Source organism: Zingiber officinale, chromosome 8B (assembly GCF_018446385.1).
Source record: "Zingiber officinale cultivar Zhangliang chromosome 8B, Zo_v1.1, whole genome shotgun sequence".
In the NCBI taxonomy this organism is placed as follows: domain Eukaryota; kingdom Viridiplantae; phylum Streptophyta; class Magnoliopsida; order Zingiberales; family Zingiberaceae; genus Zingiber; species Zingiber officinale.
Window position 1 is genome coordinate 53,157,284 of NC_056001.1, and position 26,912 is coordinate 53,184,195.

The following is a 26,912-nucleotide window of genomic DNA, read 5'->3' on the forward strand; positions in this document are numbered from 1 at the left end:
AGACTCTACTGCGAAGCTGCTATGCTTGACAACTGCCCCTATTCTTGTACTTGATTCCCTCTTCCGGAGGTCCCGGAAGTAGTTTTTAGTGGATTATCCATTGATAGGTTCGCGAGACCTGAATCTTGGAGTAGGAGTTGTCGAATGCTCTGAACCAAGTAAAACCCCTTGTGTTCTCTGGTGTTTATCTGTTTTCTTATTCTTATCCGTTGCGTACTCGTAATTTTAAAACCAATAAAATGAGTTTTTGAAAATCACATGATTCACCCCCTTTCACGTGCGATCGATCTAACAAGTGGTATCAGAGCAGGTTGTGCTATGATTTGGTGCAACCACCAATCAAGCCGGGGAATCACTTTCAGATTTATTTTTGAATTGGTAAAACTTTTCAAATAATTTTTTTCATTCAATTTTAATTTGAGATTTATGCAACACCTCTCAAATTTTTCTATTTTTTTATATTTATATCTCAAACTCTGCTAATCCAAGACAAAGTCTTGACACGTTCTTTAGTTTATCTTTTCAGCACTCAAATGGCATAACTTGAAGGGTACAACATTGTTCGTCTTCCCCTATTCAACGATGATGATTTTCCATATTGGAAGAAGCAGATGGAGGTATACATGAAGACCAACTTCGACCAGTAGTTCAGCATCACCAGAGGCTACAAGACTCCTGTTGAGATCACCTAAATTCTAATGAACCCAGAACAGTGGAATCCAGAAATGAAGAAGAAGGCTCAGTTCGACTTCAAGGCTCTCAACACACTCCAGTGCAGGCTAACGAATGAAGAATTGAACCGCGTTGATCCACATGAAAATGCTAAGGAGTTGTGGGATAAACTTATTGAATTGGACGAGGGAACCAACGATGCGAAGGTAATAAAAAGGGATCTTTATTAAAAAAAATTTATTTAGCATAAAAATGCAGGAAGGAGAATCTGCGAGTCAACTACACGCAAGGATAAAAGACATCCTCAATGGAATTCACGCCAACGACCACCAGATGGAGAACTGCGACTTGATAAGGTATGCCCTAAACGCATTTTCTAGAAATGCATTGTAAATATCTATTGTGGATACCTACAAAATTTTGAAGAACCTCTCTAAATTAAAACTAGATGAATTATTTTGTGAACATGAACTCTATGAACAAACTAACTCAAAATAGGTTGAGAAAGGTGTTGCACTTCTTGCAGGACCAAGATTCAAAAGAAGCTAAACATAAGAACAAACCAGAATCAAAAGTTGAGTCTGACCAAGACTCAGAGGATGAAGATTACCTAGTGAACCTGGTAATAAAGATGTTCACCCGGAGAAAGAAGAATTTCAGCAAAAAGGACCTGCAGAAGATCAACTCCACCACCAACTCTAATAACAATAATGTGACCTGCTTTGGATGTAACAAGAAGGGGCACTACAAGACCAACTGCACGAATCTAAAGAAGAAGAAGGCCCTCAAAATGACATGGGATGAATCTTCCAGAGAAGAATCAGACGATGGAGAACCGAAGCACTCCAACTACCTCACGCTGATAGCTTACAAAACATAATCGGAGAATAAATCGGAAGATGGGTCTTGTAGGATCGAAGAGCATTTAGATATCTCCACAATGGTATGATATTATCCACTTTGGGCCTAAGCCCTCATGGTTTTGCTCTTGGGCTCTCCCCAAAAGGCCTCATTCCAATGGAGATATCTTTTCTCTTATAAACCCATGATCTTTCCCATGTGTTTCCAATATGGGACTATGTTTGCAACCTTACAACCCCAACAATCCCCCCTCAAACAAAGGACCATAGGCTTCCCACGTCCGATCCTCGACCCACTAGGTCTTCCTGCCCCTCGGTCCACCCGACGTACTAGGACTTTCTGCCTGGTGTCTGGTCATCTTGATCTGAACATAGGAGCCCCCACTTTCTTTGTTCGAGGTCAATATTGTACTCACATGGCTCAATCAGAACAGATCTTCCTGCCCCTCGATCCACCCGACCTACTAAGACTTTCTGCCTGGTGTCTGGTCATCTTGATCTGAACATAGGAGCCCCCACTTTCTTTGTTCGAGGTCAATATTGTACTCACATGGCTCAATCAGAACATAGCTATTGTGCACAGTCGGCAGTTAAACCTTCTGGTAGTCCGGGCTCTGATACCAATTGTAGGATCGAAAAGAATTTAGATATCTCCACAATTGTATGATATTATCCACTTTGGGCCTAAGCCCTCATGGTTTTGCTCTTGGTCTCTCCCCAAAAGGCCTCATTCCAATGGAGATATCTTTTCTCTTATAAACCCATGATCTTTCCCATGTGTTTCCAATATGGGACTATGTTTGCAACCTTGCAACCCCAACAGGTCTGAACCCGAATCAAGCCACGAGTCCGTACTCATTTCCGAAGGTTTTGATAAGGTATATTTTCATTTAAGAAAAAGATTTTTTAAAATTATTGTATGCTTAAATAAGAAACTAACTAACTCTAAAAATTGCATAAATGAACTAACAAAAGAAAATAACAAACTTAATAAACAATTAAAATCAAGTTCAACAAATGAACCAATTCAATCTGAAATCCCAACTCAAGTTACAAAATTTGAGAAGGATAATCTTAGACTGGAAAATGGAATAATTGAACTAAAAGAATTACTACAAAAATTCATAACTAGATCCAAGTATCTTGACATGATACTTGGGTCACAAAGAGTTGTGTACAACAAATCCGGACTCGGATACAAGTCCAGCTCAACCAACAAATCATTTATATCATTAGTTAATCAAAATAAGACCCAAACTAAAGTTTGAGTTTCAAAAGCGTGTCTAACCACGCAAGTAAGATCAACCAATATTATTGATCCTGTCCGAAAGTTGATGAGATGGATGCTAGGGATGTGGCACTCCCGCTGACCTTCGGTGGACCTCGATCCGACCTACAATACAAATAGCGTCAGTGCCAGGAAAGGGGTCCTCGGTGATGGTCCTCCGACGCTCAAGTCAGACTCCGGTGAAGAGGAAGAAACAAAGAGTGGAGCAACAAGAATTGTAGCGCAATAGTAAAGATTGTGTGTAACACATACCTCCGCCGATGCTTGAACACCCCTTTATATAGAGCTCCTATAGTGCGCATGCACACTTCCCAAGGTGAGCATGCATCTCAAATCTTTTCCTGAAAAGACCTGTCAGTAAAGTTCCCCTAATACAATACCTTAATAGGTTGAATATATCTCTGAAGTAACAGTGGAAGTTTTCGCCGTATGATCCTCTGTCTAACCATGCCGCCTATCAGCGTCACTAGCTCCCAGAAGGATATCAGAAGATAGCATGTTGTTTATTGCTTGGCCGAGCGGAATAGTCGCTCGGCCGGAGTTCTGTTGTTCGTGTGTTGTCCGTGTCAGGCCGAGCAGGATAGCCGCTCGGCCGGAAGATCGTTGCCTGCGTGCTCGATTGATGCCAAGTCCATTGCCGAAGTTGAACTTTGTTGATGTCATGCCTCGCTGTCAGACCGAGCGGAGTAGCCGCTCAACTTCTGCACATCGTTCTCCTTTGAGCGTCGAGTGTTTGAATGCTCCCTGTGTCGAAGCTGACGACGAATTGGGGCCTTATCCCCGGTCGGGGAATGTTTCATCTGATCGACCTGTGCCCTATACGCATTGACCATCTTGACTTTGATCTCCTTTGACCTCCACCTTGGCAGCGGGATGGGGCCCTTCATTATCACCGCATCAATTATGCACCTAAAAATGAGATCCACTACATAAAATCAAATCCAACCAAAACATTAAATCCAAACCAAAATAAACGTACAAAACTAAATTCTAAAATTAAAAATAAAATCAAATCAAATAAATTTAATTACCATCAAATCTACTATAATTATAAAAGTAATCGACACAAATCCAAACCTTGAAAATCAAACTAAATAATTCAGGGGAAAGCTCCAAATTAGTTGTCACCTCCTAAATAGTAACTTACTGGGCAGGGTAATTAGAACTAGCTAAAATAGGGATGACAATTTAATTTAACAAAAGTACTGGTGAAGTTTTGGATGATAGTAGGTTATAAAAACTTTGTCTATGCATATTTAGGAAGATATGACTTTGACCTGGTGTATTTGGCTTAGTGGAACTAACTGAAGCTACCCCTTACGGATCCTAACTAGTTAGACCAAGATTTTATACTAAGCTCAGTGGATATGACTATTTGGAAAACCTCGACGACATGGTTACTCTAATGATATCTAGGTGACTCACCATAGCCAAGAAGTTTATCCAAAGAATGTCTGTTTGTTGAACTCAAAGCTAAACCTGAATCTAACATAAAATTAAACCAAAGTTTAAAATTAAACTTAACTTATCTCACAAAATTATAGGATTTCTTGATTGAAAACGTAGATTGGGTGAGATAACTAAGGATTTGAAATTAAAATTAAAACTTTAAATTAAAAATTAAAATTAAAATTAAAATTAAACTCAAAATTAAAAATAAAAAAATTAAATTAAAATCAAACTTAAAAATAAAATTAATTTTAATTTAACTTATCGAATTTCAAATCGAGTTTAATCTAAATTGGTTTTAACTCCTACCTATTGTAGGAAACCAAGTAGATATTGGACAGTGGTTGTTCTAAACACATGTCTGGGGATCACACCAAATTCACTCAATTAACATACAAAAGCTTAGAAATAGTTGCCTATGGAAACAACGACAAACTCAAGGTAATTGAGATAGGTAATATTGAACTCACAACTAATTTTATTATTAAGAAAGTATTAGGGGGTGCTTGGTTTGCGGAAGGGAATGAGAATAGGAATGAGATTCATTGAAGTAAAGAATGGGAATGGGGAGTTTTGAATCCGTGGGACCCACCATTCCCATTCCTCCCATTTTACTTGGTAATGGCCTAATCCCATATTTGGGGGTTTGAATCCGTGGGACCCACCATCAACACCTCAAACCAAACACTAACTTTCAATTCATTCTCATTCCTCACTTCCATTCCTTCCAACCAAGCACTCCCTTACTTATTGAAAATTTTAAATACAATCTTCTTAGCATCAGTCAATTGTGTGATTCTGGATATAAGGTTAGATTCTTATCCTCTGAATACTTAATTAAGCACATAGATAACTCTACCATAAAACTAAAAGAGTTTAGAAAGGACAATATCTATGCAATCAACCTAACCGGTTCCTCACTTAAATGTCACTTGACACAAAAAGAAGAAACCTGGCTATGGCATAGAAGAATGTCACACACAAAATTTAGAAATTTAAGTAAATTAAATGGATTAGTTAGAGACTTACCAAAGTTACCCAACTTAAACACAACAATTTGTAATGCTTGTCAACAAGGAAAACAAACAAAGTCAACTCAAAAATCAACTAATCAACTTCAAACAAATTCTATACTAGAACTATTGCACTTGGACCTATTTGACTCCCATGGAATCAAATCAATAAATGAGAGCCTTTACTGCCTAGTAATAATAGATGATTACTCTAGATTCACCTGGGTAAAATTTTTACAAAGTAAGGATGAAACATGTGAAGTATTTAGTAATTTTTGTAAACAAGTTGAAAATGAAAAAGTCAAAAAAATTAAAAGAATCAGAAGTGATAACAGAAGTTAATTTAAAAATCACAACTTTAATTAATTCTACCTTGAAAATGGATATCATCACGAATTTTCCTGCCCTAGGACACCCCAACAAAATGAAATAGTAAAAAGAATAGAACTCTACTTGAAGCCTCTAGAACAATGTTAAATGAATATAAACTATTGGAACAATCTGGGTACCCTAGGTTTTGATGTTTGGGTAAAGGTTTAAGTTAGGTTTATTGTTGTATTTGATATGCATTGTGAGTGTGTAGGATACAGGTACAACAAGGAAAGTCTAAGGGTGATCTTGGCAAAGAAGGAAAGTCCAAAGATAAGTCTTGGCGGTGTAAGTCCAAGCATGTAGTCTCAGCAACGTAAGTCCAAGTGTGACTTGGCAATGGATGAAGTCCCGGAGACGTGACCTCTTGGTAAAGGAAGACCCGACAACAATGACAAGGTTGATGGAAGCTCCAGAAGGTAAGACGTAAAGGATGGGGAGTCAAACTGATGGAGGAGGCTAGAAGGCTATGTCTAGGTTGGTCAGGCGAGGACGAGTGCTGAGTGAATGTACTCGGGGGTTAAATCCTAGGACTAGGGTTTTACTGTAGCATTACTGTAACAGAACTGTAGTGTTATTGTATCAGTATTATCTATAGCAGTCGACTGGTATTTTCATTAGTCGACTGGTGCGGTCGATCAGAAAGTCGACTGGGAGATAACAGAATACTTTTGTTCATTCGGTTAGAGTGGAGCAGTTGACTGATAGAAGTATTAGTCGATTGGTATCGAGCCATTGGGTTGTAATGGTCGAATCTCCATAGAGGGGCAATCGACTGATTGTTTTGACAGTCGACTGGTAGGCGGGGTTTTCTAACTTGTGGCCTATATAGCCAAGCATTGGAAACTTGGTTAAGGTTAACGAAATAGACTTGGTTAAAGCCTATTAGAGTCTCCCAAGCTCTCGTGTGATCGGTGTGCTTGTATTTAAGTGTTTGTGATGAGGTTTCTCCACCGACAAGGAGCTTGAGCTAGTCGGAGATTTTTCGGGGAGTCATCCACCGACGGATCGGGATCGTTCACCTTACGAACAACCATGGAGTAGGAGTAAGTGATCTCCGAACCACATTACATAAACGTGTTAGAGGTTTGATTGTCTTGGTTATTACCTCTAGGTTTATCATTCTATTTGTTAGATTTGTTTTTGTATTTCCGCTGTGCACTAACATTATAGGAAGCGATTGATTTGGGTGAGACGCTATTCACCCCCCCCCCCCCTCTAGTGAGCGTCAAGGTCCCAACAAGTAGTATCAGAGCGAGATTAGCTCTTGTTGGACTAATCGCTAAGAGAGCAGCTAGAGGAAGATGGAGTCTGAAGGACCTCTATGATGGGATATTCGAATCCCACCTTCATACAATCGAGATGATTTCGAGTATTGGAGGAAGTAGTCGGAGACTTGGTTTCAAATGGATAGGAACCAATGGATTGTGTTGGAGGAACCGCTTGAAGCTTCAACGAACAAGAAGGGAAAGCGCCTCCGATCTCAGTATTGGATCGAGGAGCAAAAGGAGCAATCGGAGGCGGACAAGGAGCTAACTAGAATTTTGATTAATTTATTACCTCTTAATTTGGTATTGAATGTAGGTGAATACAAGAACGCAAGTGACTTTTGGGAAAATGTAATTGCGCTTCATGAGGATCCTACAAAATTCCAAGTAGTGGAGGAGCCCAAGGAGAAGGGTTCATTAATTCAGAAGGAGAAGGACCAATCGGTTGTTGATACGTGCTCAACATTCGAGGAGGAGAAGGAAGATGAGGAGGTATCATCTACATCTTCAAGGGAGGAAGAAGTGGAATCGTCCACATCATCAAGTGAAGAGGAAGAAGAGCAATCTAAGGAAGAGGAGATCTTGGAAGCTCAACCCTCCACCTCAACTACCAAGAAGAGCACAAAGGACCACATCAAATGCTTTGAGTGTGGTAAGATGGGGTACTACAAGAGTAGGTGCCCTTCACTCAAGAAGGTAAAGGAGGTAAACCATAAACTCACTAAAGTTAATTTAGAAACTAATGTGAGTTGTAGGAAGAAGAAGAAACACATTAGGTGCTTTACATGTGGTGAGTGGGGTTACTACCACACAAAGTGCCCAAGGAGAGGAGAGCTCAAGAAATTGGCACACTTGAAGAAATTAGAAAAGAAGAGGAGCTCAAGTTAAGGAGGAGCTTCAAAGGTAAAAGGGAAGGTAATCCCTATTTTAAAGTTTAATCTAAGCTCTAATTCTTATATGCTTGTTAGAAATAATGTAGATTATTTACCAAGCATAATCATGGATTTAGGTACAATGATAGGAATATGGTTAATGTAGGTGATAACCCTAGAAGACATATTCATGCTAAATCTAGTAAGGGTAGACATAATAAGACCCAAACCACTTTGCTTAAGGGAAGGAAAGTGGGTGAAAACCTAAGCATAAATCCTAAGAAGGGGAGACATATACCTAGGAAGGTGGGTAGGTTAGGGATGTCTAAGGTGGACATGTTGATTCAAGGGTTAGAACCCTAGAATTAGAAAATTAAGTCTTGAAGGTAAGACTTGAATAAATAGAGAAAGTCCTAGGTAGATTCATTGTTGGATCTCAAGGACTTGATAATGTTATGGGTTGCCTAAGACCCAAAAGTGATAGATTGAGTTTGAGATACCAATCTAGTCTCTTCAAGGTCAAGAAGAAATCATATGCTAGGGTGACAAATGATAATGGTAATGGAGAGTCATCCAAGGCCAATAAGAAGGAATATGCTTGGGTAGCATATAATTATGGCAAGGATGAGGTGTCCAAGGTGAATAATAAGAAGAAATTAACTAAAGACAATGTGTCTAAGGTTAAGAAAGTCAAGTTTGTAGACCAAGTGTCACCTATGGTACACCATGTGAGTGTAGCCATAGTGGATGAGTCACCAAGGGAGGTGACTAAGGTTAAGATTCCTAAAGTTAGGAAGAGCCTCTAGGACCCATGGTAGATGGGTTATCAAATGTGCCAAGTGGTTAGGAGATAGACTTAAATCTCTAACCTAGTGGGTTGGCATAATTGGGATGTGTTTCATGCATTGAAATGTGAATTGGGTTCATATTACATGAAAATTAGTTTTTGATATACATATGTCATATAAACTAATTCTAGGGATGCATTATGATTTAGTATGGACAGATACATAAAGAGGAAGTCAAAACTAGGACTTTAGGTCAAGGTTCAATTGAACCATTTAGCTAGTTTTGAATTTTATGTCAATCTTGGGATTTGTGATAAATGTATTTTTTATATATATTTTTCCCAAGTAGACATGGATAAAATATACCTCTCCACAAAATTTGGGATTTTTGGGAGGTCTGTGAAATTTCTGGTGCATTTATGAAATTGAGTCAGAAAGATTGATTTTTGTGGAAATTGAGTACCAGTCGACTGGTAACAGTGTTTTTGAGCACAGAAGGTCTCTGTGAGCTCATTTTGACGAGGGTAGTCGACTGGGGCTTATACCAGTCGAATGGTAACACTATTCATGAGCACAGAATATTTCTGTAAACTTATTTTGACGATGGCAGTCGACTTGGACTTATAGCAGTCGACTAATACGATCTGAAAATATTTTTCAACATTAGAAAATGACCAAAATAGTGGTGAACATGTATGTAATCTTATGTGGGATTAATACATAATGTTTATGGTCATTAGAGGTCAAAGAGTCCAATAATTGGGATATTGTTGAAACTCTTTTTGATGTATGACAAAGGGGGAGAAATTTAGGCCTAAGTGGGAAACCTACACACCTTTACAAGAAATCCTAGCTCAAGGGGGAGCTTAAGTCAAGAGGGAGTGATTGCTCATTTATTATCAAAGGGAGAGAAGTTTATCTTTGCAAGAAATCCTAGCTCAAGGGGGAGCATAGGTGAAGAGGGAGCCTAGGATTAGGTTCCATGATTTATGCATGTGTAGATTGCATGTTTATTTGCATTATTATTGTTATATTGTTTACCTAACTTAAACAGGTTGCCAAACATAAAAAATGGAGAGATTGTTGGAGCAATCTGGGTACCCTGAGTTTTGATGTTTGGGAAAAGCTTTAAGTTAGGTTTATTGTTGTATTTGATATGCATTGTAAGTGTGCAGGATATAGGTATAACAAGGAAAGCCCAAGGTTGATCTTGGCAAAGGAGGAAAGTCCAAAGATGAGTTTTGGCGGTGTAAGTCCAAGCATGTAGTCTTGACAACGTAAATCCAAGTGTGACTTAATAATGGATGAAGTCCCGGCGGCACGACCTCTTGGCAAAGGAAGATCCGACAACAATGACAAGGTCGATCGAAGCTCCAGAAAGCAAGATGTGTAGGATGGGGAGGCATCCAAGAGATGCAAGGCTGATGGAGGAGACTAGAAGGCTAGGTCTAGGTTGGTCGGGCGAGGACGAGTGTTGAGTGAATGTACTCGGGGGTTAAATCCTAGGACTAGGATTTTACTGTAGCATTATTATAGCGTTACTGTAGCAGTCGACTGGTGCGGTCGAACAGGCAGTCGACTGAGAGCAAGCAGAATGCTTCTGTTTATTTGGTTAGTGTGGATCAGTCGACTGATGGAAGTATCAGTCGACTAGTATCGAGCCCTTGGGTTGTAACGGTCGAATCTCTGCAAAAGCAGCCGACTGATGGTTTTGACAGTCGACTGGTAGGCGGGATTTTCCAACTTGTGGCCTATATAACCAAGCATTAGAAGCTTGGTTAAGGTTGATTAAATTAATGGTGATTTACCCTAATTAGAGTCTCCAAGTTCCCAAGTGATCTAGCGTGCTTGTACGAGATTGTGACGAGGTTTTTCCACCCACAAAGAGCTACGCGAGCTAGCCGGAAGTTCTCCGGGGAATCATCCAACGATGGATCGATATTGTCCACCTTACGGATAGCCGTGGAGTAGGAGTTTTATCTCCGAACCACGTTAAATCAACGTGTTAGTTTTGCTTTCTATTGTTAGTATTTGTTTTTGTATTCCACTGTGCATACTAACCATTGTAAGAAGTAAACGTTGGGTAAGACGCTATTCACCCCCCCCTCTAGTGGATGTCAAGGTCCCAACAAGTGGTATCAAATTTTGGTTAGCTCTTGTTGGACTAATCGCTAAGAGAGCGGCTAGAGGAAGAAGATGGAGTCGGAGGGACCTCTCGGATGGGACATCTGAATCCCACTTCCATATGAGCGCGAGGACTTCGACTATTGGAGGAAGCGCATGGAGATGTGGTTCCAAATAAATTGGAACCATTGGATTACGTTGGAGGAACTGTTTAAAGCTCCAACGGATAAGAAGGGAAAGCTTCTCCGACCTCGATATTGGACCGAGGAGCAAAGGGAGCAATCAGAGACAAACAAGGAGGTAACTAGAATTTTGATTAATTTATTACCTCTTAATTTGGTATTGAATGTAGATGAATACAAGAATGCAAGCGACTTTTGGAAAAAGGTAATTGCGCTTCATGAGGATTCTACAAAACTCCAAGTAGTGGAGGAGCCCAAGGAGAATGGCTCATTGGTCCAAGAGGAGAAGGACCAATTGGATGTTGACACGGGTTCAACATCCGAGGAGGAAAAGGAAGATGAGGAGGTATCATCCACATCTTCAAGGGAGGAATAAATGGAACCGTCCGCATCTTCAAGTGAAGAGGAAGAAGAGCAATCCAAGGAAGAGGAGATCTTGGAAGCTCAACCTTCTACCTCAACTACCAAGAAGAGCACAAAGGACCACATCAAATGCTTTGAGTGTGGTAAGATGGGGCACTACAACAGTAGGTGTCCAATGCTCCAAAAGGTACGGGATGTAAAGCCTAAACTCAACAAGGTTGATTTAACTAATGTGAGTTGTAGGAAGGAGAAGAAGCACATTAGGTGTTTCACGTGTGCTGAGTGGGGACACTACCACACAAAGTGCCTAAGGAGAGGAGAACTCAAGAAATTGGCGCACTTGAAGAAGTGGGAGAAGAAGAGAGCTTCAAGGGTAAGGGAGGTAAACCCTAATTTGAATTCAAGTTCAAATTTAAATTCTTCCATGCATGCTAGAAATAATTTTCATTATTTACCCAAGCATAATCATGGATTTAGATATAATGATAGGAATAGGATTAATATAAGAGATAACCCTAGGAGACTTATTCATGCTAAATCTAGTAAGAGTAGATCTAATAAGACTCAAACCACTTTGCCAAAGGGAAGGAAAGTAGGTGAAACCTAAGCATTGATCCCAAGAAAGGGAGACATATGTCTAGGAAGGTGGGTAGGTCTAGGGATGTCCAAGGTGGACATGTTGACTCTAGGGTTAGAACCCTAGAGTTGGAAAATCAAGCCTTGAAGGCAAAGCTTGAGGAAATGGAGAAAGTCCTAGAGAGGTTCATTATTGGACCTAAAGGACTTGACATGTATTTGGGTGGCCAAAAACCCAAAAATGTCAAATTAGGTCTCTCCAAGACCAAAAGGAGGTTAAGTGCTAAGGTAGCACATGACATTAGTAAGGGAGGCGTGACCAAGGACAAGGGACAGTCATCCAAGGTCAATAAGAAAGAATATGCTAGGGTGACATATAATTATGGCAAGGATGAGGTATCCAAAGTGAAGGACAAGAAGAAACTAGCCAAAGACAAGGTGTCTAAGGTTAAGAAGGTGAGTTTTGTAGGTCAAGTGTCACCCGAGGTGTATCGAAGTGGCCTAGCCATAGTAGATGAGTCACCTAGAGAGGTGGCTAAGACTAAGAACTCTAGGGGAGCTCAAAGAGTCTTTGGGATATATGGTAAATGAATCTCAAGTGGATCATGCTTGGGACTCAAAATGGGTCATCAAATGTGCCAAAGTGGTTTAGAGACAGACTTGAGTCTCAAATCCAAGAAATTGACACAATTAGGTTGAGTATCATGCATGAAAATATGAAAAAGGTTTCATATTGTATGCAAATTAATTTTGGATGTATATATGCCATATAAACTAATGCCAGAGTTGCATTATGGTTTAGTATGAGTAGATACATAAAGAAGAGTTCAAAACGATGACTTTAGGTCAAGGTTCAATTGAACTATTTAGCTAGTTTTGAATTTTATGTCAATCTTGGGATCTGTGATAAATATATTTTCATATATATTTTTCCTAAGTATACATGGATAAAATAGACCTCTCCATAAATTTTGAGAATTTTTTTGGAGGTCTGTAGAATTTTTAACACATTTCTGAAAGTGGGTCAGAAAGGTTGATTTTTGCCAAAATAGAGTATCAGGAATTTTGAGCACAGAATGTATTTGTAAGCTCATTTTGACGATGACAGTCGATTGAGACTTATGTCGACTAATACGGTCTGAAAATATTTTTCAGCATTAGAAAATAACCAAAAGAGTGGCGAACATGTATGTAATCTTATGGGGGATTAATATATAATGTTTATGGTCATTAGAGGTCAAAAAATCCAATAATTGGGATATTGTTGGAACTCTTTTTGATATATGACAAAGGGGGAGAAGTTTAGGTTTAAGTGGGAAACCTATACACCTTTATAAGAAATCCTAGCTCAAGGGAGAACTTAGGTGAAGGGGGAGCGATTGCTCATTTATTAGCAAAGAGCAAGAAGTTTACCTTTACAAGAAATTCTAGCTCATGAGGGAGCTTAGGTAAAGGAGGAGCCTAGGGATTTAGGTTCCATTATTTATGCATGAGTTGATTTAGATATTTATTTGCATATGTATTGCTATATTATTTCCTTAACTTAAACGAGTTGTCGAACATCAAAAAGGGGGAGATTGTTTGAGCAATCTAGGTATCCTAGGTTTTGATGTTTGAGTAAAAGTTTGAGTTAGGTTTATTGTTATATTTGATATACATTGTGAGTGTGCAGGATACAGGTACAACAAGGAAAGTCCAAGGGTGATCGTGGCAAAAGAGGAAAGTCCAAGGATGAGTCTTGGCGGTGTAAGTCCAAGCATGTAGTCTTGGCAACGTAAGTCCAAGTGTTACTTGACAATAGATGAAGTCCTGGAGGCGCGACCTCTTGGCAAAGGAAGACCCGACAATAATGACAAGGCCGATGGAAGCTCCAGAAGGCACGAAGTGAAGGATAGGGAGGCATCTGAGGGATGCAAGACTGATGGATGAGGCTAGAAGGCTAGGTCTAGGTTGGTCGGGGAGGATGAGTGCTGAGTGAATGTACTCGGGGGTTAAATCCTAGGACTAGGGTTTTACTGTAACGTTACTGTAGTATTACTATAGCAGTACTGTAGCAGTCGACTGGTGTTTTTATCAGTCGACTGGTGTAGTCGACCGGGCAGTCAACTAGGAGCGAACAGAATGCTTCTGTTCGTTCGATTAGAGTGAAGCAATCGACTGATAAAAGTATCAGTCGATTGGTATCGTGTCGTTGGGTTGTAACGGTCGAATCTCCATAGAGGGGCAATCGAATGATGGTTTTGGCAGTCCACTAATAGGCGGGGTTTTCTAACTCGTGGCTTATATAACCAAGCATTGGAAGCTTGGTTAAGGTTGACGAAATAGACTTGGTTAAAGCCTATTAGAGTCTCCCAAGCTCTCGTGTGATTGATATGCTTGTATTCAAGTGTTTGTGGTGAGGTTTCTCCACCGACAAGGAGCTTGAGCTAGCCGGAGGTTTTCTAGGGAGTCATCCACCGACAGATCGGGATTGTCCACCTTACGGACAGCCATGGAGTAGGAGTAAGTGATCTCCGAACCACATTACATAAACGTGTTAGAGGTTTGATTGTCTTGGTTATTACCTCTAGGTTTAGCATTCTATTTATGAGATTTATTTTTATATTTCCGCTGTGCACTAACATTATAGGAAGCGATTGATTTGGGTGAGACGTTATTCACCCCCTCTAGCGGACATCAAGGTCCCAACATAAAATATCAAAATATTTTTGAACAAAAGCTATTAGCACATCATGCTATGTACAAAATAGAACTACAATAAATAAAACTTATAACAAAACCTCATTTGAACTCTATTATAATAAACAATCTAATATAAAATACTTTAAAGTATTTGGATGCTCAGCCTACATACTAAATACAAGATAATACTTAGAAAAATTTACCTCAAAAGTAGAAAATGGAATCTTTATAGGCTACTCGTTAAATAATAGAGGTTATAGAGTATATAACAAAGTCGCACTAAGAATTGAAGAAATCTCAAATGTAAAATTTAAAGAGACCAAGCAAAACTTAGAACAAACCCAGATTCAAATAATTGATTGTGTTCCAAGTAACAGTAGTCAAGGGGAGCTAGTGAAAACATAAGTTATGAAGAAGAAGATCAGTCTCAAGTAAATGAACCCACTATAACTGTAAGAGTTAACCCAAACCATCCAATTGACCAAATAATTGGTGACTCAGACCTAAGAGTTCAGACTAGATCGTCCTTTAGAAATTTAAGTTAAATATCTTTGATCTCAAAAATTGAACCCAAAACGATAGAAGAATCCTTACTTGACTCAAACTGGATCATAGTCATGCAGGAAGAACTAGCCCAGTTTGAAAGAAACGAAGTCTAGGACTTAGTACCACCGCCTAACAATAAAAGGGTAAAAGAAACAAAATGGGTATTCAGAAATAAACTAAGTGAAAATAGATAACTTATTAGAAACAAGGCTAGACTAGTGGCTAAGAGGTTTAGTCAAGTAGAAGGACTTAACTATGATGAAACATATGCCCCAGTAGCTAGACTTGAGTCTATCAGAATGTCACTTAGCTATGCAGCCCATAAAGGATTTAAGCTTTATCAAATGGATGTTAAATCCGCCTTTTTAAATGACCTAATAAAAGAAGAAGTTTATGCAAGTTAACCACCTGGGTTTGAGAGTCTAGACCACCCTGACCATATCTTTAAACTTAAGAAAGCATTGTATAGTCTTAAACAAGCACCTAGGGCTTGGTATGAAATATTGACCTCTTACCTAATTTCTAAAGGATTCAATCAAGGACAAATTCATCCAACTTTGTTTGTAAAATCAATCAACTAAGATATCTTTATAGCCCAAGTATATGTAAACAAAATAATCTTTGGTTCAGCTAATTCAGAATTTTTATATGAATTTATAACCTTAATGGAACAAGAATTTGAAATGAGCTTAGTAGGTAAACTAACTTACTTTTTATGTTTACAAATTAAACAAACAAATGAAGAAAATTATGTTTACCAACAAAAGTATATCAAGGAATTACTTAAAAAATTTGGAATGGAAAATATCAAGGAAATAAAAACACCAATGACAACTAACACAACCTTAGATAATGACTCAAATGAAAAACTCGTAGACCTAAAATACTATAGAAGTGCTATAGGTAGTCTTCTATACTTAACCGTAAGTAGACCTGATATTTTATTTGTGGTTAGTATGTGTGCTAGATACCAAACCTGTGCTAAAGAATCCCACTTAACAAACGTAAAAAGAATTTTCAGATACCTAAAAGGAACATCAAATGTAGGAATTTGGTATCCTAGAACACTCAACTTTGAACTCATAGGTTACTCTTACTCAGACTATGTTGGTTGTGAACAAGACCGTAAGAGTACAAGTGGTGGATGCCAGTTACTTGGACCATCACTTGTTAGCTGGTTTAGTAGAAAGCAACATTGTGTTACTTTATCTACTACTGAGGCAGAATATATAACAATAAAATAATATGTTGCACAATTATTATGGATGATACTCACTCTAAAAGATTTCAACTTAAACTTTACAAATACAAAAGTACTACTTGACAATGTTAGCTCAATTAATTTAACAAAAAATTATGTGCATCATTCAAGAACCAAACACATCGAAATTAAACACCACTTTATCAGAGATCATATCACTAAAGGTGACATGGAACTCAAGTACATTGAGTCCAAGTCAAATTTAGCTGACATATTCACCAAACCCCTCCCTGAAAGTGAATTTAACAACTTACGTCGACAATAAGAAATGTGTTTAATAGACTAGGACTACTATTTTTAATTATTTTCTAAATAATTTACAAATTCTAAGGTGTTTTTTTTAATTTTCTCAAAATTCCCTTATTTTTAGAATTTTTCAAAATCAATTTTAGCCTTAGCCTAAATTAAATCCATAGAAAGCATGTTCCTATAGATCTAGGACTTGAGTATCTCACCAACACATTAGGGCTACCTTGTTTGTGTATTGCCAAACTTAGACAGAGGTGAGATGCATAGGCAGATTGCCTGGACTTAAGATGCTTATATCGGTTCATCAATATAAGTCTGGGCATTAAATACCAAATTTATAGTGATCAGGTTAAGTAATCTAGGTTAGTCAAACACTAACTGGATGAAAGACTTAACCTGACTAACCAAGTGAATATTATTATCTTCTGATAGTTAGTTAGTAACTAACGGTTAGATATTTAATAGTTGACTAGTAATATCAGGTTCAGGGGGAGAATTAATATCCTGAAAAAATTTCTTAAATTTTGAAATATTCTAAAATCATAAGTTTTGAATTGTTTTTTTAAAAAAAATATTTTTGAAAAGCAGTACGAATTGTTGCAACACTTAGTTTTTTTTGGAAAATGCATTTTGAAAAAGCTTCATTGTTACAAAACCTAGCACTGTCAAAAATCTTAAGCATCTTAAAGGTTTTTTTAAAACTATTTTGACTATATTTTAACACATATTGAAAAATATTTACCTTTTCATAACACCTTTTTAACTCCTCCAAGTAATCTTGAAAATTATCCTATTGTCAAAATTATTTTCTGATTACTTTACTTAGCATTTTTTACTTAGTTGTCTATTCCTATTTTTTATGAATGTCAAAGGGGGTAGAAATTAAGTTAGCAAACAACTTAAACTAAATCATAATCATATTTATCTATTTAGGTTTGCATGTTTTTCCTAACTTAAGCCAGATTGTTATTGCATCAAAAAGGGAGAGATTATTAGTACAGTTTGCACTAACGGTCTAACTCAGGTTTTGATGAATGACAAATAAGCTAAGTTAGGTTTAGTTGTGATCTAACCACTTGATTAAGTGAGCAGGAAATCTAGCTAGGTCGACGAGCCGACCGGATAACTGGTATGAAGTTCAGATAGGTTGTCGGGCTAACCAGATGTCTTGTAAGAAATTGAACTAGGTCGGCAGGCCGACCGGATAGATGATATGAAGTTCAGATAGATCAATGGGCTGACTGGATATCTGGCAAGAAGTCTAGCTAGGTTAACGAGCCGACCGGATAGCTGTCATGAAGTCCAGACAGGTCGACAGGCTGATCGAATGTCTGGCAAATTGGTAAGTTAAGGTAAGTCACTGGAAGAGAGTGACCAAGTGAGGGCGTGCCCCGATTGGAGGGACAGTAGGCGTCGGTCCAGTTTAGCTCCATTTGGGATCCCTAAGCTGAGACCTTAACTAGTTCCTGGTCCTGAGAGGACAGGAACTAATTACTATCCTTTATTATTAATTATTATTTGTCCTAATACTTATTTTGCAAGTTATTTGGACTAGCATTGTTTTGCAGGACTAAAAGAGAAAAATTACCTTTGGATGAACAGTGCCAAAGGCGCCCTCAAGTAGTGAAGGTGCCTTCGTACTGTTCATAGAAGGTGCCTTCCATGGCTATGGAAGACGCCTTCCGCAGGATAAATTTTGGCTAAAGTCGTGGATAAGTGTCGGACTGTTCGAGATCGAATTTGCCTCATTGGAGGCACCTTCCATGGCTATAAAAGGCGCCTTCCATGGCTATTGAAGGCGCCTTCTATGTCTTTTATAAGGCTGTCTCGAGAAGGCATTGAAACAACACTGAGATACGAGCTACCACGTATCCTTTTGAGCTTCCGACTGCACCAGGCTTCTGCTATGACTCTATTGCGAAGCTACTGCGCCCGACAACTGCTCCGAGAACTTTTGATCGCGGCCGGTAGATCGACACCGGCACACGAGTGCTCCTACTTCTATTTCTAAAAGTGTTAGTAACATTTCATTTGTGTACTTGATTACTATTTTAAAAAGAGAAGTGTAGGTTGTTACACTGCCTCTATTCTTGTACTCGATTCCCTCTTCCGGAGGTTTCAAAAGAGGTTTTCAGTGAATTACCCATCGATAGGTCTGTGGGGCCTGGGTATTGGAGTAGAAGTTGTCGAAAGCTCTGAACTAAGTAAAACCACTTGTGTTCTCTGGTGTTTGTCTGATTTCTTATTCTTATCTGCTGCATACTTATAATTTTAAAACCGACAAAACGAGTTTTTGAAAACCACATGATTCATCCCCCCCCCTTCATGTGCGATTGGTCCAACAACAGTCAAGGGCAGTCAGAAGTCAAGGGGGCATGACAGTCAACAATTAGGAGGTGAAAGAAGGAGTTAAATCTCTCGACATCATCAGCCACATAATTTTCAGTCGGGAACGGATAGATCAGGATCCCGGATCTGAGACATAAGATGTAGCCTGTGTAGGGGGATCGGTGGCCGGCTTTGAAGGGGGGTTGGATAGACGACACCCCTAAATCGATTGCTTCCTACACTCGTTAGTATGCGCAGCGGAAATACAAACTAACTACAAATATGAAAGCTAAACACTAAAGGAAAGAAAAACAAGCAAACCGCTAACACGTTCGTTTAACGTGGTTCGGAGATTAAGGCTCCTACTCCATGGCGTGTCCTTGAGGTGGGCGATCTCGATCTGTCGGTGGATTAGCCCCCGACAAACTCTGGCTATCTCAAGTAGCTCATTGTGGGTGGAAAAACCTCACCACAACACTCACAAACACTTGAGAACAAGTAGACTACTAATTAGGGTTTACCACCACTAATTTTGTCAACTATAACCAAGATCCCAAGGCTTGGTTATATAGGCCACGGGTTGGAAACCCTGCCTACCAGTCGACTGCTAAAATTAGCAGCTGACCGCCCTCTGTGGAAATTCGACCATTACATCCTAATGACTCGATACCAGTCAACTGCCAAAACTAGCAGTCGACTGATCCACACAAACCGAGCGAACAGAAACATTTTGTTCGTTGCCAGTCGACTGCACCAGTCGACTACACCAGTCAACTATTATTTTTAGCAGTCGACTGCTATACTAATTGCTATAGTGATGCTACAATAACCCCTAAACTTAGGATTTTACCCCGAGTACAATCTCTCAGCACTCGAACCCTCACCCTTATGACTCACTTAACGCTTTTTTGCAGCCTTGACCTCTTGCCATCAAGCCTACTTCCTTTGGCTCTCGTCCCTCGTATGCATTCAAGCCCGGGGCTCATCTCCAATGTCATCCTTCGCGTATGCCTCGAAGTCGCTTCCCTCGATCCTTGTCCTCGCTGCCTTGTCCACGATCCTCGGATGCTCCATCCTTCACCGGACCTGAAGCCATCAACCTGAGTCACATGTGTATCCTGCAGTCCTGCACAACTCAAGTACACATATCAAATACAAGGGTGAACCTAACTTAAACTCTTTGCCCAAACACTAAAACACATGGTCGCACGGACTATTGGGATTGCTCCAACAATCTCCCCCTTTTTGATGTTTGGCAATACGTTTAAGTTAGGAAAAATATAATAGCAAAACAATATGCTAAAAATAATAAACTTGCGATGCCAAGGCTACACACTTGGACTTACACCGCCGAATGGACTTACGTTGCCAAGGCTACACACTTGGATTTACACCGCCGGAACGAAAATGCACCATGCATTGGAACCTATCCCAAGGCTCCCCCTATAACTAGGCTCCCCATTGAGCTAGGAATTTTATCACAGGGCTATTTAAGAACCTATCACAAGACTCCCCCTACGCAAAGACACTTAAGGTTTTCCTAACTAAACCTTACTTCTCCCCCTTTGCCTAACATTAAAAAAGCTCCAACAATATCCCAATTGTTGAAAACTTAATTATCAAATTGACCCTAAACTAGTGTATTTATTCCCCATGGATCTCATACACATATACGAGCTGACCCGGTCAAAATCCAGTGCTGAAAATAATTTCAGACTGGTATCAGCCAACTGCCAGAAGTACCAATCGTCCTTATGAAAACAAGCTTACAGAGACATTCTATGCTCAAAAACACTGTTACCTGTAGCAGTCGACTGGTATGCTATTTCTGAAAAAATCAGTCTTTTCTGACCAACTTCAGAAATGCACCAAAAATTCCACAGATCTTCAAAAATTCTCAAATTTTGTGGAGAGGTCTATTATATCAATATCTACTTGGGAAAAATATATACAAAAATATATTTATCACAAATCCCAAGATTGATACAAAACTCTAAACTAGCTAAATGGTTCAATTGAACCTTGACTTAAAGTCCTAGTTTTGGCTTCCTTTTGATGTATTTACTCATACTTACCCACAATACATCCCTAACATTGGTTTATATGACATCTATACATCCAAAACCAATTATAATGCAATATAACACCAATGTCATATTCCTTGCATGAAACATAACTCATGTGTGCCAATTCCCTAGGTTTGAGACTCAAGTTCATCTCCAAACCATTTGACACACTCCATGACTCATATAAACTCCCAAGTAAAATCCACTTGAGATCCATTTGCCATGGGTCCCAAATTGACTCTTTAAGCTCCCCCTAGAGCTCTTAGCCTTAGCCACCTCCTTAGGTGACTCATCAACAATTGCTAGACCACACGGTGCACCTCCGGTGACACTTAGCCTACAAACCTAACTTTTTTAACCTTGGACACATTGTCCTTGGTTAATTTCTCCTTACCTTTAAATGACTTTCCCTTGCCATTTATTGACTTCTCCTTACTATAGTCATATGCAACCTTAGCATAAGACTTTACCTTAGCATTGGAGACACTAGATCGGTATCCTAAGCCCGATCTATCATTGTTGGGTCTTTTGGCTACCCAACACCATACCTAAACCCTTAGATCCAACATTAAATCTTTCTAGGTTTTTCTCAAATTTATCAAGCTTTGCTTTTAAAGCTTGATTTTCCCTTTCTAGGTTCCTAACCCTAGAATTGACTTGTCCACATTGGACATTCCTAGACCTACCCATTTTTCTAGGCATATGTCTCCCATTCTTGGGATTAATGCCTTCGGTCTCCTTAGGTCTACCATTTCTAGATTTATCATGTATTGGTCTCCTAGGTTTTTGATCTATATTTACCCTATTCCTATCATGATATTTAAATCCAAAATTTTGCATGGGCATATAATGATTAACATTATTTTTCCTAGCATGCAAGGAGGAATGAAAATTTGAATTGCATTTCAAATTAGGGTATACCTTCTTTACCCTTGAAGCTCCCCCTTGACTTGAGCTCTTCTTCTTCTTCTCCCATTTCTTCAATTGTTCCAACTTCTTGAGCTCTCCCTTCCTAGGGCATTTTGTGTGGTAGTGTCCCTTCTCCCCACACGTAAAGCACACAATGCGCAATCTCTTCATTTGGGCTTCTTTATTCCCACAACCCTTGTTAGTATTTAAATTAACTTGAATGAGTTTAGGAGTTACCTTTTTCTTACCCATTGGCCACCTACTCTTGTAGTGTCCCTTCTCATTGCACCCGAAGATACAATGCGATCCTTTGACTTTGCTTCGGTGGAGGTGCTCACTAGGTTGACTTCTTCCAAGATTTCTTCTTCATTTGTCTTAGACTCTTCTTCAACCCTTAAGGATGTAGATGCTACCTCATCTTCCTCCTCCACCTTGGATGTTGAGCATGGCTCAACTTCCGGTTGCTCCACCTCCTCTCCTTGAGCAATTGAAATCATCTCCTTGGGCTCTACCTCTTCATGTGTAGGCAAAAGTTCCTCTCCTAGAACTTTCTTCAACTTACTCCACAACTTGTGAGTATTCTTGTATTCACCTACACGACTTATCACGTTAGAGGGCAAAATTTCAATCAACATTGATATTACCTTTGAATTTGCCTCCGATCATGTGGTTTACTCCTCCGTCCAATGTCGTGGTCGGAGCTTCTTTCCTTTCTTGTCCTTCAGGGCTTCGAATGGTTCCTCGAAGACCATCATCGTGTCTCAATCCGTCTCAAAGAAGTTCTTCATTTTCACCAACCAAAACGTGATGTCCCATATGCTTCCTCCTTCGAACTTCAGAGGTTTTATCAAGCCGGTCATCTTCTTGCTTCCTCGGCAGTTAGTCCGACGGAGAGCGGCCTTGCTCTGATACCACTTGTAGGGGGATTGGTGGCCGGCTTGAAGGGGGGTTGGATAGACTACACCCCCAAATCGATTGCTTCCTACACTTGTTAGTATGCGCAGGGGAAATACAAACTAACTACAAATATGAAAGCTAAACACTAAATGAAAGAAAAACAAGCAAACCGCTAACATGTTTGTTTAACGTGGTTCGGAGATTAGGGCTCCTGCTCCACGACGTGTCCTTGAGGTGAACGATCCCGATCTGTCGGTAGATTAGCCCCCGGAAACTCCGGCTATCTCAAGTAGCTCCTTGTGGGTGGAGAAACCTCACCACAACACTCACAGACACTTGAGAACAGGTAGACTACTAATTAGGGTTTACCGCCACTAATTTCGTCAACTATAACCAAATTCCCAAGGCTTGGTTATATAGGCCACGGGTTGGAAACCCCGCCTACCAGTCGACTGCTAAAATTAGCAGTCGACCGTCCTCTGTGGAAATTCGACCATTACATCCCAACGGCTCGATACTAGTCGACTGCCAAAACTAACAGTCGACTGATCCACACAAATCGAGCGAACAGAAATATTCTGTTCGCTGCTAATCGACTGCACCAGTCGACTGTTGTTTTCAGCAGTCGACTACTACAGTAATTGTTACAGTAACTGCTACAGTAACCCCTAAACTTAGGATTTTACCACGAGTATAATCTCTCTGCACTCGAACCCTCACCCTTATGACTCACTTGACGCTTCTTTGCAGCCTTGACCTCTTGCCTTCAAGCCTACTTCCTTTGGCTCTCGTCTCTCGTATGCATTCAAGCCCACGACTCGTCTCCAATGTCATCCATTGCGTATGCCTCGAAGTCGCTTCCCTTGGCCCTTGTCTCCGCTGCCTTGTCCACGATCCCTCGGATGCTCCATCCATCACCGGACCCGAAGCCATCAACTTGAGTCACATGTGTATCCTGCAGTCCTGCACAACTCAAGTACGCATATCAAATACAAGGGTGAACGTAACTTAAACTTTTTGCCCAAACACCAAAACACATAGTCGCACAGACCATTGGGATTGCTCCAACAGCTTGGAGTAATGCCTACTTCGACTAGTCAGTTTTCCTCAAGCCTGGGTCGCATAGTCAGGCCTATACTTTCACTGTACTCGTCCTCCTCGTCAAGATGCGAGCACGGTGTCACACCTGAACGGTCATCCTGAGTTGCCTATAGATAAACCCGGTCGGGGCAGAAAGCACTAGGCGACAACAATGTCAAAGAATCGTAACCTACTGTTAGAGAATAACTGTTATTTGTTAGGGAATATTCCGATGGTCTACTGTCATCTGTGAATAGAACCTTCCTTCAACCAATGAGAGGGCACCACGTGTCCTCCATCACCCAACAGGCCCTGACGCCCGACATTCTCTGGCATCGGTCAAGGTCCAGAGGTACGCATTGTCATATAAAAAGGGAGGTCCTCTCCCTTGAGCAGGTACGCACACATACACACTCGTCTTTTATAGTTCTTTTTCTTTTCTTATACTGTTCTTCTAGGGAAAAAGTATCTGGCTTGAAGACTTTTTCTTTAGTTTCTGGTCTTTAACGTTCCGTGTATTTATCTGAGTGTGCGCAGAGCCTATCTACCGCCGATTCCGTCTTCACTGTCCTTCAATTCTAGGTAGGAGTTCATTTTCCAATATACATATGTTAGGTGTGTATGCTATCTCAGATGAAAACTCAAATTTCAAATAGGATGAATGACGATTCCACATTTTGACATAGGTAGATGTCTAACTTATTTTTATTTATTTTCTTATAATTATCCAAACTGTACAACCATTATTATCATTAGCATACTAGTAAACAAATTTCTTATCTGTTTTCAATGGCTTCCATACTTAAACCTACAAAATAAAATAAAATTGTAAATCGTTTACTGAATTTACAATTTAACTTTTTTTTTTAAACAAACTGTTGTGATTTAGAGTTTTGCATGAGAAGGAAACACCAAAAGGTGGATTGACGAGGAACCAGTTCTTCACAGTGGCCTTCCTTTGCAGCTTCGCCTACTACGTCTTCCCCGGCTACCTCTTCTCCATGCTTACCTCCCTTTCCTGGGTCTGCTGGGTCTTCCCTCGCTCCATCTTGGCGCAGCAGCTCGGCTCCGGCCTCTACGGCCTCGGCCTAGGGGCAGTCGGCCTCGACTGGTCCACCGTCTCCTCCTACCTCGGCAGTCCACTGGCCAGCCCTTGGTTTGCCACCGCCAACGTCGCCGTCGGCTTCGTGCTCATCATGTACATCATCACGCCGATCAGCTACTGGCTCAATTTCTACAAGGGCAAGAGCTTCCCAATCTTCTCCGACGGCCTCTTCGCCTCCACCGGGCAGAGCTACAACATCTCCAGAATCATAGACCCCAATTTCCACCTCGACATCGACGCCTACGAAAAGAACGGCCCACTCTACCTCAGCACCTTCTTCGTGGTCACTTATGGCGTCGGCTTCGCGTCGCTCACCGCAATCATCTCGCACGTCCTCCTCTTCCACGGAAGGTGAAGACGGCCGCCCCTTCTTTTCCACGCTAACGGCGTTGAAAACTTTTACCTAATTTGCCGCCGAATTCAGCGAAATCTGGCAGATGAGCAGGTCGGCTTTCAAAGATCAGAAGATGGACATCCACACAAGATTGATGAGCAGGTATAAGCAAGTCCCCCAGTGGTGGTTCATCGCGATCCTCGTCGCCAACATCGCACTCACAATCTTCGCCTGCGAGTACTACATCGACCAGCTCCAGCTGCCGTGGTGGGGCGTGTTGCTTGCCTGCTCCATCGCACTTTTTTTCACGCTCCCCATCGGAATCATCACAGCAACCACCAATCAGGTCTAATTAATCCGACCCTTTCTCCCTCGGACGGTGAGTAATTGACTGACAAACTGATATCTCGATTTTCTGTGCTTGATGAACCAGACGCCGGGATTGAACATAATCACAGAGTACATTATAGGGTATCTGTACCCTGGCCGGCCGGTGGCGAACATGTGCTTCAAGGTGTACGGGTCCATCAGTATGACGCAGGCGTTGACGTTCCTGCAAGACTTCAAGTTGGGGCACTACATGAAGATTCCGCCGAGGACGATGTTCATGGCTCAGGTGGTAGGGACGTTGATCGCCGCGTTTGTTTACTTGAGCACCGCGTGGTGGCTCATGGAGACGATTCCAGATATTTGCAACAAGAGCTTGTTGTCTCCGGATAGTCCGTGGACCTGCCCGCACGACCACGTCTTCTACGACGCGTCGGTGATATGGGGCCTGATCGGCCCTCGCCGGATCTTCGGGGACCTTGGCACGTACGCAGCCATCAACTGGTTCTTCCTCGTCGGCGCGGTGGGACCGCTGCTCGTCTGGCTCGCGCACAGGGCATTCCCTGACAAGGAGTGGATTAGGCTCATCAACATGCCGATCCTGATCGGCGCCACCGGGAACATGCCGCCGGCGACGGCGGTGAACTACACCACGTGGATTCTGGTCGGATTCCTTTCGGGCTACGTGGTTTACAGGTACAGAAGGGACTGGTGGAAGCGACACAATTACGTGCTTTCCGGTGCTTTGGACGCAGGATTGGCGTTCATGGCCGTCCTGATCTATCTCTGTTTGGAGCTGGAGAATGTTAGTCTGCATTGGTGGGGTAACGAGTTGGACGGTTGCCCCTTAGCCTCTTGCCCGACAGCTACCGGCGTTGTCGTTGAAGGCTGCCCGGTGTTCTAAGAATATCTAACTTAAGGTTATTGGACTTCGGATTATTGGATATGGATTTAATGTGTAGAATCTTTGAGCCCAACAATTATTATCTATGGACTAATAACGGATTGAATTCATATATAAAGATAAGATCTCCAAAAGTTTAAGAGAGATCTTGACCTAATTTTTTATTTTCATTGACAAGAAATTTTTCAGCTTGGTTATCTCCTAAATTTCTTGGAAGATCTTCCTTTCTGTTACATCTTTTTTTATAGAGTCAAGGACATGTTTCTTCAATTAGATTCCTTATCATTTTTATTTATGCTTATGTATTATATTATATTTTCGATGAAACTATATCCTGTTTTGTGTCTTCTCAATTCGAGTTCTTACTTCATTTCTAAAATTCATACGGCCAGGAAAAAAC

The 26,912-nt window shown here is 40.5% G+C and overlaps 1 protein-coding gene across 2 annotated transcripts in view; it reads left to right on the top strand.

The window, feature by feature from the left end:
• Positions 1-26,682, top strand: part of LOC122014267 (oligopeptide transporter 7-like) — a 45,316-nt gene extending 18,634 nt beyond the window's left edge. The window contains exons 4-6 of one of the 2 annotated variants that reach the window (XM_042570454.1): positions 24,732-25,298; positions 25,372-25,627; positions 25,715-26,682. In XM_042570454.1, the coding sequence (XP_042426388.1) occupies positions 24,732-25,298; positions 25,372-25,627; positions 25,715-26,512 (1,621 nt within the window). In that variant the 3' untranslated portion in view covers positions 26,513-26,682. The remainder of the gene's footprint in view (positions 1-24,731; positions 25,299-25,371; positions 25,628-25,714) is intronic. The other variant, XM_042570455.1, reaches the window with a different exon arrangement.
• Positions 26,683-26,912: the final 230 nt, after the last annotated feature.